Here is a 20,143-nt window from a genome sequence, read left to right on the forward strand (position 1 = left end):
CGACAACAACCATATCACATGATAACAGTCAAGTACTTCCATTCGCCGAGGCGGCAGAAGGGCGCTCTCCTAGACAGCAGCTATATCGAAAAGGAAAAGGCTTTCAGAGTTGCTGCAACGTAAAGGGAAATCAATGAAGTGGAATCAGCAAGCGAACAGATTTCGTCCAGTTAAAAGGCATAAATAACACGGTCAAGATACACACCAATTAAAGGTGGTCTTTAAACTTTATGGTCAATTGGAAACCTGCTGTCCATGTCGTAGTCATCACCACCAGAAATGGAATGTACTCGCTATTTATTGAGTCAGCGAATTTTATTCACGTATTTGAAAGAAGGAAGAAGGAAATAAGAAACAACAGTCCAGAAATAAATCTCCATTGTGGCCCTGAATGAATGATTCAGTTATCTTTACTGCTATCAAACGACGTATGAACTGTAAGCTGAAGATCAGGCGTTGTGCCCCTGTCAGAGACGCAGGTTCAGTTTAGCACAGGTTCTTTTCAGTGTAGCCTCCGCTACGGGGTGCAAGTCTCAAATTCTCTACTCTCTATTGTTGTTGTTGGGGTGGTGGTGGTGGTGGTGGTGGTGGTGGTGGTGGTGGTGGTGGTGGTGGTCTACAGTCAGAACATTAGTTAGATGCAACTCTCCACGCTAGTCTGTCCTATCGAAGCATCTTCATCTCTGCATAAATACTGCATCCTACATCCATTTGAACCTACTTACTCTAGTCAACTCTTGGTCTCCCTCTACGGTTTTCTCCTCTACCCCCATTAGCCGCTCCCCCCCCCCCCTCTCCACCCTACAGTTCCTTCTATTACAAAATTGACGGTATGTGATGTCAACCGATCCCTTCTGTTAGTCACTTTGTGCCTTAAGTTTCTTTTCTCCCCGCTTCGTTTCAGTTAATCTTACACAGTAGCTCAATGTGTAGGAATCATATAAAACCGATCGCTCGTTGAAAGATCCGCACCTGGAAAGTTGCGCAAGCCTTACCAGTAGCCAAGAAAAGAAATAGGATTAATGCGCTAAATTTCTTACCCATACGGCTAACGTCGATTTGCAGTAGGATTTTGGAACATACACTACGCGATCAAAAGTATCCGAACACATGGCTGAAAATGACTTCAAAGTTCGTGGCGCCCTCCATCGGTAATACTGGAATTCTATGGTGTTGGCACACCCTTAGCCTTGATGACAACTTTCACTCTCGTAGGCATACGTTCAGTCAGGTGCTGGAAGGTTTTTTGGGCAATAGCAGCCGATTCTTCACGGAGTGCTGCACTAAAGAGAGATATCGATGTCGGTCGATGAAGATTGGCACGAAGTCGGCGTTCCAAAACATCCCAAAGGTGTTCTATAGGATTCCGGTCAAGACTCTGTGCAGGCCAGTCCATTACAGGGATGTTATTGTCGTGCAACCGATCAGCCACAGGCCGTGCATCATGAACAGGTGCACCACCATGTTGAAATATGCAATCGCTATCCCCGAATTGCTCTTAAAGAGTGGGAAGCAAGAAGGCACTTAATACATCAATGTAGGCCTGTGCTGTGATAGTGCCACGCAAAACAACAATGGTCGCAAGCCCCTTCCATGAAAAAACATGACCACACCATAAGACCACCGCCTCCGAATTTTACTGTTGGCACTACACACGCTGGCAGATGAGGTTCACCGGTCATTCGCCATATCCACACCCTGCCATCGGATCGCCAAACTGTGTACCGTGATTCGTCACTCCACACATCGTATTTCCACTGCTCAATCGTCCAATGTTTACGCTCCTTACACCAAGCGAGGCGTCTTTTGGCATTTACCGGCGTGATGTGTGGCTTATGAGCAACCGCTCGGCCGTGAAATCCAAGTTTTCTCACCTCCTGCCTGTCATAGTACTTGCAGTGGATCCTGATGGCAGTTTGGAATTCCTGTGTGATGATGTGGATAGATGTCTGCCTAATATACATTAAGAGCCTCTTCAACTGTCGGCGGTCACTGTCAGTCAACAGACGAGGTCGGCCTGTACGCTTTTGCGCTGTACGTGTCCCTTCACGTTTTCACTTCACTATCACATCGAAAACAGTGGATCTAGGGATGTTTAGGAGTATGGAAATCTCGCGTACAGACGTATGACACAAATGACACCCAATCACCTGACCACGTTCGGAGTCCGTGAGTTTCGCGGAGTGCCCCATTCTGCTCTCTGACGATGCCTAATGGCTACTGAGGTCGCTGATATGGAGTAAGTGGCAGCACAATGCACCTAATATGAAACACATATGTTTCTGGGGGTGTCCGGATACTTTTGATCGCATAATGTATATTGTGTTCGAACAATATGAGTTATCTCGAAGATAATGATTTATTGACAAACAGCCAACAGGGATTCAGAAAATATATTCTTGTGAAACACAACTAGATGTTTATTCTCACGGAATGTCACATTGTTTCCATATTTTTAGTTTTTCGGAAGGCTTTTGACACCGTACCTCACAAGCGACTTCTGATCAAATTTCGTATCTATGGACTACCACCTCAGTTGTGCGACTGTATTCATGATTTTCTGTCAGAAAGCTCGTACTAACTGACGGAAAGTCATTGAGTAAAACAGGAATAATATATGGCGTTCCCCAAGGAAGTCTTACAGACCCTCTGTTGTTCCTGATCTACATAAACGATTTAGGAGACAATCTGAGTAGCCATCTTAGACTTTTTGCAGATGATGCTGTCGTTTACGTCTTATAAAGTTATCAGATTTACCGTGGTATAAAGTTATCAGATGATCTAAACAAATTGCAAAACGATTTAGACAAGCTATTGTATGGCGTGAAAAGTGGTAACTGATTCTAAATAATGAAAAGCGTGAAGACATCCACATGAGTATCAAAAGGAGTCCACTAAATTTCGGTTACACAATAAGTCACACAAATCTAACAGCTACAAATTCAGCTAAATACCTAGGGATTACAATAACGAATAACACAAGCTGCAACGATCACATAGATAATGTTGTGGGTAAAGCAAATCAAAGACTACGATTTACCGGCAGAACGCTGAGAAAATGCAAGAGGTCTACTAAGGAGACTGCCTACACTACGCTTCTACGTCCTCTTCTGGAGTACTGTTACACGCCGTAGAATCCACATCTGATAGGTTCGACGGAGGGCATTGGAAAAGATCAAAGAAGGGCAGCTCGTTTTGTACTGTCGCGAAATATGGGGGAGAGCGCCACGGATATGATACGTGAATTAGTATGGCAGTCATTAAAACAAAGTCGTTTTCCATTGCGGCAGGATCTTATGAAACTTCAGTCACCAAATTTCTCCTCAGAGCGTAAAAGTATTTTCCTGATGCCCACCTATATAGGGCGAAATCATAATAAAATAAAAGAAATCAGAGCTCGCACGGAAAGATTTAATGGTTCATTTTTCCCGCGTGCTGTTCGAGAGTGGAACGATAGAGAAATAGCTTGAAGGCGGTCCGATGAACCCTCTGCCACGCACTTAATTGTGAAATGCAGAGTAATCATATGGATGCACATGTAGATCTTCATTATTTATCCGGTTCACTCATCGAATCTTCACCATTGTTCAGCAGCACCACATTTCAAAACCTACAATTTTTTTTCTTGTCTGAACTTGTTGCCGTTTATGTTTTACTTTAGTACAAGTGTAAACTCCAGACAAACACCATCTGAAAAGATTTCCTAACAATTAAATTTATATTCAATGTTAACAAATTTCGTTATTTCAGAAATACTGTCGTTGCTAGTGTGTGGCCAATCTGTTATCCGACATTGTGTGACCTACTCACAGCTCCATGATCACTGACCACTCTCACGACTTTTGCAGGTATTCTCCCACGCGAAGGCGTTCGTCAGTGTGTCCGAGCAGCAGCATATGTCCACGGAGCCGGTGGCCTTCTCGTACGTGGCTGACCTGCTCATGGACAATCCGCGTGACGTCACGGTCAAGCTGCACCACCGCATCGGCCGCTTCCTGCGGCTGCAGCTCTACTTCGCCGCTTCTTGGATACTTCTCAGCGAGGTCTCATTCGACTCGGGTAAGTACTCACAGAAATGAAGATTTAAGTTTCAGTTAGTAAATATTCTTGGTTGAAAGCGCAAGGCAATCACTGTGGAAATGTCTAGAGGTATATTCGGAATAGTTTAGATCGTCAAACACGCAGAAGATATTACATGAATTGTTATTTTATTTTGCACTTCAAGTTCCGTAGGACCAATTTGAGGAGCAAATCTCCACGGTCATGCAACGTGTCAGTACATGAAATTACAGCATAAATGTAATAACAGATAAAAATAAAATGTTTATGAAGCCAAAAAAAGTCAAGCCATTAGTTTAAGTACGCGCAGTCAACAATATCAGAATCAGCTTAATTTTTCAAGGAACTCCTCGACAGAATAGAAGAGGTGACTCACGAGGAAGCTCTTCAGTTTCGATCTGAAAACGGGTCGATTACTGCTAAGATTTTTTAATTCTTGTGGTTGCTTATTGAAAATGGATGCAGAAGTATACTACACACCTTTCTGCACAACAGTTCAGGAAGTCCGATCCAAATGCAGGTTGGATTTCTGCCGAGTATTAACTGAGCATAAGCTGCTTATTCTTTGGAATAAGCTAATATTGTTAACAAGAAAGTGTCGAACAATCACTTACTTCAGATACCGTTCAGATAGTAAAAGTGGCAACATTAAGTCTTTGAACAAGATCCTGAACGTGGTCGTTCAACGACACAAATTTGAACTGTTCAGTTTCACTAATCATATGCCCATTCTGTGAAATTAAAACGTCGGGTTTTATTGAATTGTGTGTTAGAAACTGTAAAAACTGAGTTTTACTGTGATTTAGCGTTAGTTTATTTTTTACAAGCCATGAACTTATGTCATGAGCTGCACTGTTTGTAACCGAGCCAATGTTGCACACAACATCCTTTACTACCAAGCTAGTGTCATCATCAAGCAAAAATACTTTAGAGTTGCCTGTAATACTAGAGGGCATATCATTTATATAAATAAGGAACTAGAGTGGCCCCAACACCGATCCCTGGGGCACCCCCCATTTGACCGTACCCCACACAGCCATTCTCAACACTGTAAGTAATGACCTTTCACTGTCTGTTGTTAAAGTAAGAGGTGAACCAGTTGTGAGCTGCTACCCATATTCCGTAATGGTCCAACTTCTGGAGAAATATTTTGTGACTAACACAATCAAACGCCTCAGTTAACTCAAAAAATATGCCTAGTGTTCGAAATCTTTTCTTTAACCCAACCAATACCTCACAGAGAAAAGTGAATTTAGTTGTTAAACGACTTCTAGAGCCGAGCTGTACATTTGATTGCAAATTATGTGATATAAAATGATCAATTATCCTTACATACACAGCCTTTTCAATAACTTTAGCAAACACTGATGGAATAGAAATAGGTCTAAAATTGTCTACATTATCCCTTTCTCCCTTTTTATAAAGCATCTTTACTACTGAGTACTTTAATCGCTCAGGAAGCTGTCCATTCCTAAAGGAAAAATTACAAATATGGCTAAGTACAAGGCTAACATGTGCTGCACAGTACTTTAATATTTTGCTAGGCTCTCCATAATATCCACGAGAGTCCTTAGTCTTCAATGATTTTATTATTGACTCAATCACCCCCTTGCCTGTATCATAGTGGAGTATATCAGACATCAATCTCGGAAAGGCAATTGCCAAGAGAGTTAGATGATTCCCTGATTTTTATTTAATTCACCAGCAATGCTCGGAAAATGATGTTAAATACTGTAAACGTATTTGATCTGTCAGTAACAGAAATATTTTTAGTATGAACTGACTTTAAATTGTGTTGCTGACCAGACACTTCCTTCACTACTGACCATACGATTTAATTTTATTCTGTGAATTAGCTATTCTATTTGTGTACCACATGCATAACATTTTAACCACCTTACAATACTGTTTGTAATGGGCTACTGTAGTTTGATTGTGACTACTTCTAACATTTTGATATAATTCCCCCTTTGTTCTACATGATATCCTTATCCCACCCAGGCTGCCTTTTACTGCTAGTACCCCATTTAGAACGTTCTAATGGAAAGCAACTCTCAAAGAGCATGAGAAACGTGTTAAGGAAAGCATTATATTTGTCATCTATGTTACCTGCATTGTAAACATCCTGCCGCTCTTGTGCCTTGACGAGTTTGAAAAAACTCTCTATTGCCAATGGATTAACTTTCCTACACAGTTTGTACCACATGCGTAACATTTTAACCACCTTAAAATACTGTTTGTAATGGGCTACTGTAGTTTGATTGTGACTACTTCTAACATTTTGATATAATTCCCCCTTTGTTCTACATGATATCCTTATCGCACCCAGGCTGCCTTTTACTGCTAGTACCCCACACAGTTTGTAATCATTAGTGACATTTGTTTGAGTACAAAATCCATTTAGTGTTAAAATTTGTGCTTCATGGTCTGAAAGGCCATTCACACTTACACTAACAAAATGCCTATCTAGTAATGAAGAATGAATAAAATTATTGCCTATGGTTGTGCTACTGTTCTCCTGCACCCTAGTTGAATTTAGGAGATCTACCAGCATCCTTTTTCTTGCACAGTCGTATACAAAATTAATATTGAAGTCACCAGACATAATTAATTTCCGGTACTTCTTATAAAGAGAATCAAGAACCCTCTCTAGCTTGAGCAGAAATGCTCTGAAGTCAGAGTTAGGGGACCTATAAACAACAAAAATTAGAAGTTTCGTTTTACTAATTCAACTGCCCCTGAACAACATTTAAATATCTGTTCAGTGCAATGCCGTCTATGAACTCAAATGGAATACTGTTTTTTACGTCTGTTCGAAAACCTCTCTATTCTTTTCACAGGTACTACACGAGGGTATACTGTGACTGTTTGCTCTGTCTGTTGTCGTCGTACTGTAACATACGACATAAATCGTTTTCCACCTGGACTTACAGAATGAAATTGAACGTCCGTATTTCGAGGGCAGTTTGCTGTTGATCGTGTAAAATTTTCTGTCATAAGTCAAAGGAAAACAATAGAATCAACATTACTTAAGAAAATTACCTCTCAAATGTGTGTAAATATGGTCGAAAACTTAGAAAACTAAATACGAAAAATTTGAAAGCAGATTCCCAGGTAAAGGACTTGTTATTAACAGACATTTTTTCGGGTGCCCACATTAGGGATACTTTTGCTAGTAATACGCTGTCGTTCTATCACAATATTTTTTTATCGTCAAAATTGTTTCAGAGTTACAACTCAGCCTTCATTGACTATATTGATGTTTTTGAAGGTTATCATTTATCAGTAAGCAGATCGACACAGTTGGTAGTTTTACGTGAAAAACATTTCAGATGAGTCTAATGAACAAATTATTGTTTTTAGTTAACTTCAGAAGACGATTTTCCAATGAAAGTAACTAGTAGGGGTACATCATTTGTTCGTTAATCTCCTCTGAGATGCTGCTTTTGTAAAACTAACAACTTTGTCGCTCATTTACTCCTTTGTGATAAACTGAATCAGATGTGACGTCCAAAAATATCACTGTAGTTTTTGAAAATGAAGTTGTTGGTACGAAATATTGTGACAGAAGGCAGTGTATTACTAGTGAAAATATTCCGAACTTGTGCTCCACTTCAGTTTGAAACAAAAGAACAAAATAGAATGTGTCACTTTGGTAAATCAAAATTAATGCCGATACAGATTGTAGTTATCCCGAGCAACAATGCTACACATACAGTGGCAAGATGACGTTAAAGGTAATAGTAGTAGATTAGTGGATATCAAAATCATATGCAAATTAATTAAATTGATCAATTAATTCCCCCCCCCCCCCATTGACTACACCCATCCCCACCCCCGGATGACGAAATGTGTTTTTCTCAGCCTGCACCTGGGTCCCACACCCCCTCTTCACCACTCCCCCATCTACCCAATTGGCGAGATTTTCGAATTTTGGCGGGAATTTCTTTGGCCCAGGGCTGTGCTGATGTCCTACCCCACCCACCACCCGGGAATTGGTTGGAAATTAAAAATGGTGGTGCCCTTTTAGGGACTTGAGCCCTGGTCCTTCAAGATGGAAAACCCAAGTCCACCCCCCCCCCCTCAACAAATGGAAACAGTCCAGATATAGGAGAGGAAGGTTAAGTTAGTGTACTTTATTTATCTTGGTTGGGAAACTGATGTAAAGATCGGAACTAATTACGTAATTAATCATAAAGATCAGGTCTAATTACACAAAAAGACTGCCTAAAATCGCAATAGAACTCAAAAATTGACGATACCATACGACCGGTATCCCACTGGGAAAAATTTCACAATACCACTCGAAACTCAAACTCTACCCTTCACCTTCATGCTAGTGAGAAAAAGGCTGGGAATACGAGATGCTCGAGTTGGACAGAGAGGAGTTTACTAAGTGTATTGCCTGTAAGGATACAGCTGAGGAAAGTATTTATCATTGTTTGATGCCAGATACCTGCTCAAAAATCACCCTACAGGCCAGGTAATTGAAGCCAATACACGCTACAACAACTGATGGAAAAAATGCATCACTATTCTAGTTACACTTCGAAATTGTCGTGAAAAAAAAAACAGCACTCACAATGAATAGGTCATAATGCAACACATATACTATCGATATCGTCGTTCCAAAAGATTGCAGAGGGGGCGGTAGGTGAACGTGCGTTCTCTTGGTTAGGCGCTCACAAACTTCCGAAATTCAAGGCCCTCTTACCTCCCCTCATCCCTCCCCTCCCTCCCTCAATCCATCCAACTACGGGGAGGTGGGGGGGGGGGGGACAGGCTTTTTCAAACTGCCAGCTGCTCCGATGTGCATCTCGTGGCACAAGCTGGCCACAGTCGCTGACCACCTTGAGGCGACCATCCTTCGCCAACACAAACACGTGTATAGCCAACTACATAGGAGAGAAAAGGACAGCCACCCCAAGCGCAAATTGTTCATCTAACATACAGCGACACAGGCCCCATGCGCCGCCCCCTGATCAGAGCGCACCTGTGTCCATCGAAAACCCACAGGAGTCACGCTCAGACCCCCCACACCACCACAAGCCTGCCATTCTGCGATGGTGAACAGTTATATTTAATTTCAGTGCAACTCTTTCTTGCAATCTGTTAAACGTATTTCTCAGAAAGATTGGACACCTCTGGAACAACAACGGAATTCCGGAGGATGCTCCAAACAGCTTTCTCAAAAGTTGGGTGCTTTGGAAACAGGAAGCGACTGCAATGTCTTTAGTACAATGAGCATGTTGCTGGGCAGTCAGCGTTATCGACGCCGACAAAAGCTACACATACAACAGAACGTGATGCCAGCATCCCTGAGAACAAAATCACGATAAATGAGAGCTATCCTGACTGCGGGTTGTTAGTCTAAAAGACAATCGCGACCTGTTATGGAACTTGTCCACCAAATCTCTAGGACTCCAGTCGTTCTGACCACTGGACTGTAACATTTCTATTTAACATCAACGTGTCTCCCATAATCAAGCATCTATAAAGAAAGGAAAATACAATCACTATGATAATCAATGTCCTCTTTCCACGAAAAGAGGTGCAGCCAATTTTTCTTTTAGTTTATGAGCAAAATTGGTATAGTTTTTACATTCAACTGCATCTCATTATTTTGTGACATCCCACGAAATGCACTACCGTTACAGATGATCAGCAAAGACATGTTGATCCTGCGTAAAATCGGGAAAAAAACTTCCACTATTTTGATGCAGAACTACCGATCACTGCAAAATTCTCTTGTTATTTACAAACCTACATCGGAGTAAAGAAAAAGCGAGAATTTAAACTCTGAAGAAAAAACATCTATGTTGTGCAATTTCATTCAGCTTGATGGACAAATTCCACGAACTGAGAGGGTCTTTTGCGTTCAAATGTGTGTCTGTAAATAAATTGTCATGCACATGTGTATTACAAATATTTCAGACACGTGAAATATCATTAGAGAATACAATCTTCAACGCCACTGGCTCACATGTCGGAAAAAACACAATCATTTTTCGTTCGACAACAACAAGTTATAATTCAAGAGAACGTAGCTGTTTTGTACACTGTGGCCAGTCCCTTTTCACCAGTCCGATCATACTAGCATTTACGAAATAAATCGTGAGAGCCTGTCTCACTCTGTGTAGGTGGGAAATTGAAATTTCGTTAAAAGATATCGCTACAACGAAACAAAAAAGAAAGAAAGAAAGAAACGCCTGTCAAGAATCATTCCGTGTGCCCTAGACACCTCTTCTACCCATCAGGCCGCACGTCATTGTTATCAAATTGTTAGGCTAATTTATTAAATTGATCATGAGGGTCTCTTTGAATGGCGAGTATTTTTTTCAGCATTCGGATTATACTTACCAGGTAGGTCAAATGGGTATCCATGGAGGGAAGACGAGTTCTTTTCGAAGAGCACTATTGAGAACCAACATTTGAAGCTGACCACAGAGGGCAGGCTCTGAGCACTATGGGACTTAACTTCTAATGTCATCAGTCCCCTAGAACTTAGAACTACTTAAACCTAACCAACCTAAGGACATCACACACATCCATGCCAGAGGCAGGATTCGAACCTGCGACCGTAGCGGTCGTGCGGTTCCAGACTGTAGCACCTAGAACCGCTAGGTCACCCCGGCCGGCTGACCACAGAGGGGTTCTACGGCCTGCGACATACATTTCGCGTGAGGACCGCGCTATTAAAAACACAATCGTTATAACTATGGTACTGTCACCCTGGTTAAAAAGTGGTCTTGAGGCTACAGGCACACACGACTCGCTGATAGCATTATGCTTTCTGGTAGAAATGCTGTCTGCGATTTGAAATCAAATCTATCCGTTCAACCACAAACTTGCATTGGATCCTGTAGAGACAACTTTTAATGATTACAGCCACTGGTGAATCATATTCGTGCCACTCTCTTATCTCGAAACGAGTCACCTTTTTCGAACCTACCTGCTAAGGATCCCATACAGCAAAAACTCCAGCGCAGTTTTTTAGACAGTCCCTCTGCATCTTGTAACTGCTCCTCAGTCTCTGGCCCATTCTCCCTGTGATTGTCCCAGTTTAAGTAGGACCTGAACGGACTCAGAGAGCGCTATCTCTAAGACCTTCTGCATCCCGTGAAGAAATGGGACGAGCTGAGTTAAAGCGACAGAACCGTGGTGTTCTGACCACTCGGTGGAAATGAGAACATGTTGTCGTAGCTCCACCAACCATGTACAGTGTTTAGGGCCAGCGCCAAACGAAGCTTTCCCCTACAACATGAGGTTGCAGGTAGTGCTAGCAGTTACAGTGGTGTTCCTTATTGGAAAATTAGGAAGACTCCACATCATACACGGCATGGAAGAAGGACGAAGATTTTGCTGCTGCATTGAGGTACATCTCCAAACTACATCTCAGGCATGGGTGTGTGTGTTGTCCTAAGTGTAAGTTAGTGTAAGTTAGTTTAAGTTAGATAAAGTAGTGTGTAAGCCTAGGGACCGATGACCCCAGCATTTTGGTTCCACAGGAACTTACCGCCGCCGCCACCACCACCACCACCACCACCACCACCACCACCACCACACTACATACAAGTACTGAAATCTGAAGGAGATATGCGTGTCTCAGGATGCATCCATGTCTATCACCCAAACATTCCCTCCCACCTCGATATTTTGTACCATCCAACATAGAAAGACTACGAAGCATTAAAACTCTGCCAACATCATCTGTTGGAGACTCGATAAGATATTACCGCGTCCATGTCTTCTGATATATCGAAAACAAATGCAGTCTGCGTGCCAACATTGACCGAATGTGGCAGTCCTATTAAATATACAGCTATTGGTTCAGAGGAGCGGGTGGTCGTGATCAAAGTCGCTTCCACAGGCCAATGTAAAGTTTCGTCACCTGTCCTGTAGAAGGACCATATTTCACAGACTATCAATCGCAAGAGAGGGTATTAATACGTCTCGATCTATTGGCCCTCACAGAAAGCTGGACATCACATGGTGTAAATTATGCTGCTGCTCCTTCCACAATACATACAGGATGATTGAAGTAAAAGATAGAGGCAATGTTTCTTATGGACAAAAAAATATGTGGAAGACATCGTGACACATGAAAACTGGTAGAGTTTTACAGCGTAGTGGGACGTTTCCAAACCTCTGTCGTAGGGTGACTGATGACCTCTACATTTAAAGTTATCTTTCACAGTGACGTGGTAGCAGATGTCTAGGTGTCCCGTTTCGATTGATCCGTCATATTGCAGTCATGCACGCGATCACTATTTCAGTGCAGGCTTTCCTAAAAGGGTGTTGCTTCCGCTAAGACTCTCTCTCCATGTCAAAGAAGTGATGTCAGTCAATTACCATGTGGTAATTAAGAGCATACCCGTGGGCGGATGGAATGGAAAAGGCACTGTCGATTCACTGTAATAAACACCACAGCTGACAGTGCGACCAGTTTTAGCAATTTTACAAGATTTTCTGTAATTACAAAAACGACTAATGAGGCGGCAGTGTGCTTCCCAATTTCTGTATGATCGCTAAACCACCCCTCCACTACCTTGAGAGTACCATATACAAGATTGCAAATGTAGATAGATGATGGTGCAGTGCGTCCATTCTTGTTAATTCTCAAACATACATATACACCAAAGTACACCTAACAGCATCCTATACTGATCTACATATTTCTAGTAGCTCAAATGCTACTATGGGACTGAGAACTATGGAACTTAACATCTGAGGTCATCAGTCCCCTAGACTTAGAACTACTTAAACCCAACTAACCTAAGGACATCACACACATCCATGCCCGAGGCAGGATTCGAACCTGCGACCGTAGCGGTCGCGCGGTTCCAGACTGAAGCATCTAGAACCGCTCGGCCACACAGGCCGGCCATATTTCTAATACTTGCATCATTGTGTGCTATTTACGATTACAGTTGCCCATATTTCCCTATGTGGATCGGAGTCACAAAGCATTATCGCATTCTTAAGATAAAGTTGTAGATCGAGAGATCTCCCCACATTGTCTTTGACCAACCCTCCCTTAAACTGTGTCACCAATTTAATTTGAAACTTACCAGAACTAGGAGGCTACTGTGTGCAAACTATGCAACAGAGCAAACTGAATCCATAACTGCTGTTCAGCGAAGACTGTTCTGCACTAATCTGATTCACAGCGCTCATTCAAGTGTATAAGATCTCTCCACATGAGCGCATATCGGGAAGGTTAGCACCCCTTGTCGTTGTATAGCAGATGTGAGAGTGTTGTGATGATACAACAGCCGCTCTGAAGAAGAAACGTGTGGTTTGTGCATGACGGACCTCCAGGCGGATGTAGTTTGAAGCATTTTACGTAAATCATTTGTGCTATCAATTTAGAGGTATTGTTCTAGTGTCTGGGGTCATTACCAGGAAGGTATTGGTGAGAGAAATGATCGTAGAACATACATACATACATACATTCCTAACGCTACACGGTTCTGCACTTAAAACACAAAATATTGCTGGAGCGGCGCGGCTTCTGACCTGTTAGCCGTTTGGAATACTACGCTGTTAATATTCCAGTGTAAAAAATCTAATCACGGCGAATGAAATACTTTCTCCCTGAAAGTTTCTCTACGATAAACTATGGTGACAAACTGTAAAGCATAAAGCTACTACCTTGCACAACAAAGAAAATATAGATTCTTTGTAACACAAACACTACATAGATTTCCAGAGGCGTATGATGCCTGTCGTTTACGAAGTTCAAGCCCGATTGCGTTTCAGAAATTATGATATGCTTACACAGCCCTACAAAATGATGGTCGACAGTCGAAAATGCATACGAAGAAATAAACACCATGATAAGTCGCCAGAGGAGATGTAATTGTCTTACCGCCGTTTACCACTGTCCCTGGTAATTTTCCTCTTGCATACAAAAGTTATGGCCTGATGTTAGGTGGTATTGCTCATGGGCAGGATAATATTGCAGTTTTCGCCTTGATACCACGTCTCTGGAATGCATCTTCGCTCCACTATTAATGTGTGTATATGTAACATCAGTCTACTCTCCTCCTCCACAACACGCAATTTTATTGATTTGGCTCAGTATTCTTTTCATGATATTTGTCTCTAATTTTACGTATTCTCAGTCAGTTTCCATAATTTTACTAGGATTTCGCGATTGTAGATATTTCATACTAATTCCCTCAATTTTTACGTATCTCACATCAATTCCTCATGATTATGCATGTGTGAATGCAGTTCAACAATATGCCACATCTGGTATAGGATTTGAAAGAGGATCTGCCCCGCGTTATATCTAGAGCGTTCAGAGACGGATCCACAGTACGTCATGTGTAGGATAGTGTTAGAAGGTTGATCCATCACGCGTTACATCCGGAAATTAAGTTCTATGTCTGAAGTTGGATCCACCAGCGGGAGGAACGGGTGATGGGAACCACTGATTTTTCCCACAGTCCATATTTCACTATCATACAATGCTGTGCTCCAGACGCACATTCTCAGAAACGTCTTCCTCAAATTAAGGCAGACTTCTCGTGGCCAGGAATACCCTTTTTGCCAGTGCCAGTCTGCTTTTAATGTCCTTGCCTCAGCCATCATTGGTTATTTTGCTGCCTAAGTAGCAGAATTCCTTAATTTCATCTACTTCGTGACTATCAATCCTGATGTTAAGTTTCTTGCTGTTCTCATTTCTGCTACTTCTCATTACTTTCATCTTTCTTCGATTTACTCTCAATCTATATTCTGTACTCATTACATTGTTTATTCCATTCAGCATGTAATGTAATTTTTCTTCACTTTCATTCAGGATAGCAATCTCATCAGCAAATCAGCAAATCACCTTGAATTTTAATTCCACTCCAAAAGCTTTCTTTTATTTCCATCATTGCTTCTTCGATGTACAGATTGAATGATAGGGCCAAAGGACTACATCCCTGTCTTAGGCCCTTTTGATCTGAGCACTTTGTTCTTGGTCGTCCACTCTTATTATTCCCTCTTGGCTCTTGTACATATTGTATATTACCCGTCTCTCCCTATAGCTTATCTCTATTTTTCACAGAATTTCGAACATCTTGCATCATTTTACACTGTTGAACACTTTTTACTGGTCAAAAAATCCTATGAGCGTCTCTCGATTTTTTTTTTAGTCTTGCTTCCATTATCAACCGCAACTTCAGAATGGCCTCTCGGGTGCAATTACCTTTTCTAAAGACTAACATATCCTCAATTTTCTTTTCCATTCTTCTGTATATTATCCTTGTTAATAACTTGGATGCATGAGCTGTTAAGCTGATTGTGCGATAATTCTCGCACTTGTCAACTCTAGCAGTCTTTAGAATAGTGTGGATGATATTTTTCCGAAAGTCACATAGTATGTCGCCAGACTCATACATTCTCACCAACGTGAAGAGTCATTTTGTTACCATTTCCCCCAATGATTTTAGAAATTCTGATGGAATGTTATTTACCCCTTCTGTCTTATTGATCTTACGTCCTCCAAAGCTCTCTTAAATTCTAATATTGGATCCCCTATCTCTTCTAAATTGACTCCAGTTACTTCTTCTATCACATCATAGAAATCTTCTCCCTCACAGAGGTCTTCAATATACTCTTTCCACTTATCTGCTCTCTCCTCTGCATTTAACAGTGGAATCCCCGTTGCACTCTTTATATTTACGCCCTTGCTTTTAATGTTTTACCGAATGTTGTTAGTATATGCTGAGTGAGTCCTTCCAACAATCATTTCTTTTACGATTTCTTCACATTTTTCATGCAGCCATTTCATCTTAGCTTCCCTGCACTTCCTATTTTTTTCATTTCTAAACGACTTGTATTTCTGTATTCCTGATTACCTGACCATTTTTGTACTTCCTTCTTTCGTCGACCAACTGAAGTATTTCTTCTAGTTACCCATGGTTTCTTCGCAGTTACCTTCTTTGTACCTACGTTTTTCTTTCCAAATGTCCTGATTGCACTTTTTAGAGATGTCCATTCCTCTTCAACTGTACTGCCTACTGAGCTGTTCCTTAATGCTGTATCTATAGCCTTAGAGAACTTCAAGCATGTCTCGTCATCCCTTAGCTCTTCCTTATCCCACTTCTTTGCGTATTGATACTTCCTTAAGAATCTCTTGAACTTCAGTGTACTCTTCATCACTACTTTATTGTGATCTGAGTCTATATAAGCTCCTGAGTGCGCCTTACATTCCAATATCTGATTTTGGAATCTCCGTCTGATCATGATGTAATGTAGCTGAAATCTTCCTGTATCAACTGGTCTTTTCCAAGTATACCGCCTCCTCTTATGATTCATGAACAGAGTATTCGTTACTACTAGCTGAAATTTATTGCACACCTCGATTAGTCTTTTTCTTTTCTCATTCCTTGTCCCAAGCCCATATTCTCCTGTAACCTTTTCTTCTACTCTTTCCCCTACAACTGCGTTCCAGTCCCCCAAGATTATTAGACTTTCATCTCCATTTATGTACTGTACCGCCCTTTCAATATTCTCTTATACTTTCTTTATCTGTTCATCTTCAGCTTGCGGTGTGCCATGTATACCTCAACTACCGTTGTCGGTGTTGATTTGATATCGATTCCGATAAGAAGAACCCTATCACTGAACTGTTCGCTGAACACACTTTTTGCCTTCCGTTTCTGTTCATAATGAATCCTCCTCCCTTTATACCATTTTCTGCTTTCGTTGATAGTTCTCTATACTTATCTGACCAGAAATCCTTGTCTTCTTTTCATTTCACTTCACTGACCCCTACTATATCTACATCGAGCCTTTGCATTTCCCTTTTTAAATTTTATAGCTTCCCTACCACATTCAAGCTCCTGACATTTCACCCCCCCCCCCCCCCATCCTTCTCGTAGAACATTCTCCTTTCGTTGATTATTCAATCTGTCTCTCATGGTCAGCTCCCCCTTGGCAGACTCCTCCTAGCAACTCGAATGGGAGACTATTCCGGAATCTTTTGCCAATGGAGAGATCATGACGACACATTACAGGCCACAAGTCCTGTGGATACACTTTATGTGTCTTTAATGCAGCGGTTTCCATTGCCTACTGCATCCTCATGCCGTTGATCATTGCTGATTCTTTCGCCTTCATGGGCAGTTTGCCACCACATGGACAAGAGAGTGCCCTGAACTTCGTCCGCTCCTCTATCCTTTTACAAGACCGTTGGCAGAATGAGGTTGACTTCTTTGCTGGAAGTCTTCGGCCGCCAGTTCTGATAATTAATCAAAATTTAAGTGGTGGTGGGTTTCGAACCCAGGACTGAGGATGTAGCAAAGACGCTACCCCCCTTTTTTTTTAAGGTAATGGCAAAATGACAGTCAGGGGGCAGAGTGGGCAGGGGTCGTACTTGGAGGCCTGGCCACGGTGTCCCCGTCTCCTGATAGCATAAATAAGGGAGAGGCAACAGGAAGGAAACATTGTACATTGTAATTTCTGTGTTAGTAACAATAATATTTTATTTATTCATTTAATTTTAATGTCCCAAAAGAAAAATCATATATAAAAAAGAAGGGAAAGAAATATAGGGCTGAAGTGACATCCTCTTCACTTCACTGGGAGTACATCCTATCCCTCGAAACAACGTAAACCTGGGACGCCCCACCGCTTCGGGGGGTTATGAAACATGCTGCCTAGAAAGTTCGCAAAATGCGTTTTATATTTAGAGTGGCGTCGGATGATTTCGTGTTGTTCTAGTAGATAATGCCAATAGTCCATGCCCGATATCAAGGTCCGCGAGAGCACGTAATGCGATGCGTGTCCTCCAATCCATCGGATTGCCGAAGTTTTTTGTGAGGGGAAAAAGACAGCGTCAGGGAAAAATAAATCGTCCGTCGTGATCGTTGATTCGTCGGTGCGTCGTAGGAGGGCCATGATGCGTTGCGTCAGCCGCCAAACATCCTTTGCCCCACCGCACTGCAGAGAATGTTCGTCGGTGTCCTGCATGCCACATATAAGGCAGAGCGGGGAATCTACCATGCGAATGTCGTACAATCGTTGGCGGTTGACTGTCTTGCGGTTGATTAGTGTATACCATGACGATCGCGCTACTGTGGTGAGGAGAGGTGTATGGACAGCTCGCCAAATCTGTCGCCAGTTTCGTGTTGGGTATTTAAGTTCGACAACATTGCTGCCATGATGACGCCGCAAGTATCGATATATCTCACGGGTAGTGGGGATTCTTGTAGAAGGTATCTGTAACATAACTAAAATCAACAAAAAATCGCGCGACGTGAGAAAAAGAGGGCGAGATTGTGCCTACCGCCACCGGTGGTTCAAAGGACGTGGGAAGAAGCACATCCAGGATGGCCGACGTGATGGCGTGTTGCCGTTGGTTCGAAGTGCGTAGCGTCGCTCGCAGGTATAGAGCTAGAGCCTTGTTCCGCACATCCGTGAGGTTAAGTCCTCCAGAATGGTGTGGGAGAGTTAAAGTCTCGTATTTGATCTTAAACAACATTCCTTGGCTGACATAGCATCCAAAGGCCGCCATTAATCTGTCAGCAATACCATGTGGCATTGGCAGTACCTGTGCCAGGTGCGGCAGTCGCGAGGCCAGGTGAACATTAGTGTAGTCCACCCTTTGGAGCAGGTCGTGCGTTCGGAGTGAATTGTTGCGTATGTGCAGTCGGACATTCTGGAGGAGACGTCGATAGCTCGCCGCCGCTGATTGCCGTAGCGATCGGGTGAACAATACACCTAAGCATCGCAAGATGTCCACCGTCGTAAACGGACTGTGCAGAGCGTCCAGCCCTCGACCGATGTGCATGATCTTGGTTTTATTCATGTTGACCCTGCATCCCGCAGCTGCTCCGTACGTAGTAAGAAGGGTAACCACCTGACTTACTTCGTTCTCCGACCGGACGAGTATCATCAAGTCGTCGGCATATGCACGACTGGTGAAGGAGCTCGCACGGAGTCGGACGCCTGTAAGAGTCCGTCTAAGAGTCTGCATCAATGGTTCGAGCGCTATTGTAAACAGTATCATCGACAAGGGACATCCTTGCCTAACTGAGCTGCAAACAGGAATCGTTCCTACCTCCCTGCCATTGACTCTCACCGTCGAAGAAGCGCCGCGAAGGAGGCGCATGAGGACGGTAATAAAATCCTGTGGTATCGCCGTCCCAGTGAAAAGGAGGCGGTCGAGTCAAGGAAATCATGGTTGATCCTGTCAAAGGCACGATCAAAATCCACCGATACGAACGCCGCTCGCATGCGACAAGCTTCCGTCAGGGAAATTACGTCACGGTATTCGCCGAGGATAGAATGTATGTTGCTCCGAACCCCTAGACAAGCCTGGTCTGGTGGTATATTGTCTTGGATATTACAGTCTTGAGCCTTGCCGCCAACATTCGCGCAAAGATCTTATAGTCAGTATTGAGCATCGTGAGCGGTCTAAATTGATGGGCGCTGACACTCGCTGTCGATTTCGGTATTGGTATGAGCAGTCCCGCCAGAACCGCGACGGAACGTCCGTGTCAGGGCTCAATAACTCATTATACATCAATACCAACTGGGACATCATTAAATCCGCAAATGTGCGATAAAATTCGAGTGTCAACCCAACTGGCCCAGGGGATTTATGCACCGCACCCTTCGCGAGTGCGCCCCGGATGTAGTCTTCCGTTAGAGGTTCCAATAGCGCCTCTGCATCCGGACCATCCACCTCCGTTTGCATCTGTCGTAAAATTTCTTCTCCTGTCCGATTGTCTGTCGGCGTCCCAGTGAAAAGGAGGCGGTAATGCTCCAGAAACTCAGCAGCAATGTCCTGTTGTGACGTCAAGGGCCGACCATCGTCATCATGGAGCACTGTGATTAGGGATCGGCGATTACGCGCATGTCCCTTGGACACATGATGCATGCCAATACGTTCTCCATCGACGTTGTCCAAGCACCGAGCACGGATCGAAAGTCCCTCCAGTCGACGTCTCGTGATTGATAAAATGCAGGCCTGAATGCGATCGACTTCCGCTTGACGCTCGGGCGATGGGGCCCTGGAGGACAGGTCGCTGAGCACCATGTAGTAATAATCAAGTGTATCTCGGAGCCATTTCGCTTTTTCCTT

At 42.9% G+C, this 20,143-nt stretch overlaps 1 protein-coding gene across 3 annotated transcripts in view; it reads left to right on the forward strand.

The window, feature by feature from the left end:
• LOC126248524 (discoidin domain-containing receptor 2-like) overlaps nucleotides 1–20,143 on the forward strand; it is an 891,455-nt gene that overhangs the window by 719,677 nt on the left and 151,635 nt on the right. For all 3 annotated transcript variants that reach the window (XM_049949580.1, XM_049949588.1, XM_049949595.1), the window contains exon 8: nucleotides 3,849–4,059. In XM_049949580.1, coding sequence (XP_049805537.1) covers nucleotides 3,849–4,059 — 211 coding nt within the window. The remainder of the gene's footprint in view (nucleotides 1–3,848; nucleotides 4,060–20,143) is intronic.

This window comes from Schistocerca nitens, chromosome 1 (assembly GCF_023898315.1).
Source record: "Schistocerca nitens isolate TAMUIC-IGC-003100 chromosome 1, iqSchNite1.1, whole genome shotgun sequence".
Taxonomy (NCBI): Eukaryota; Metazoa; Arthropoda; class Insecta; order Orthoptera; family Acrididae; genus Schistocerca; species Schistocerca nitens.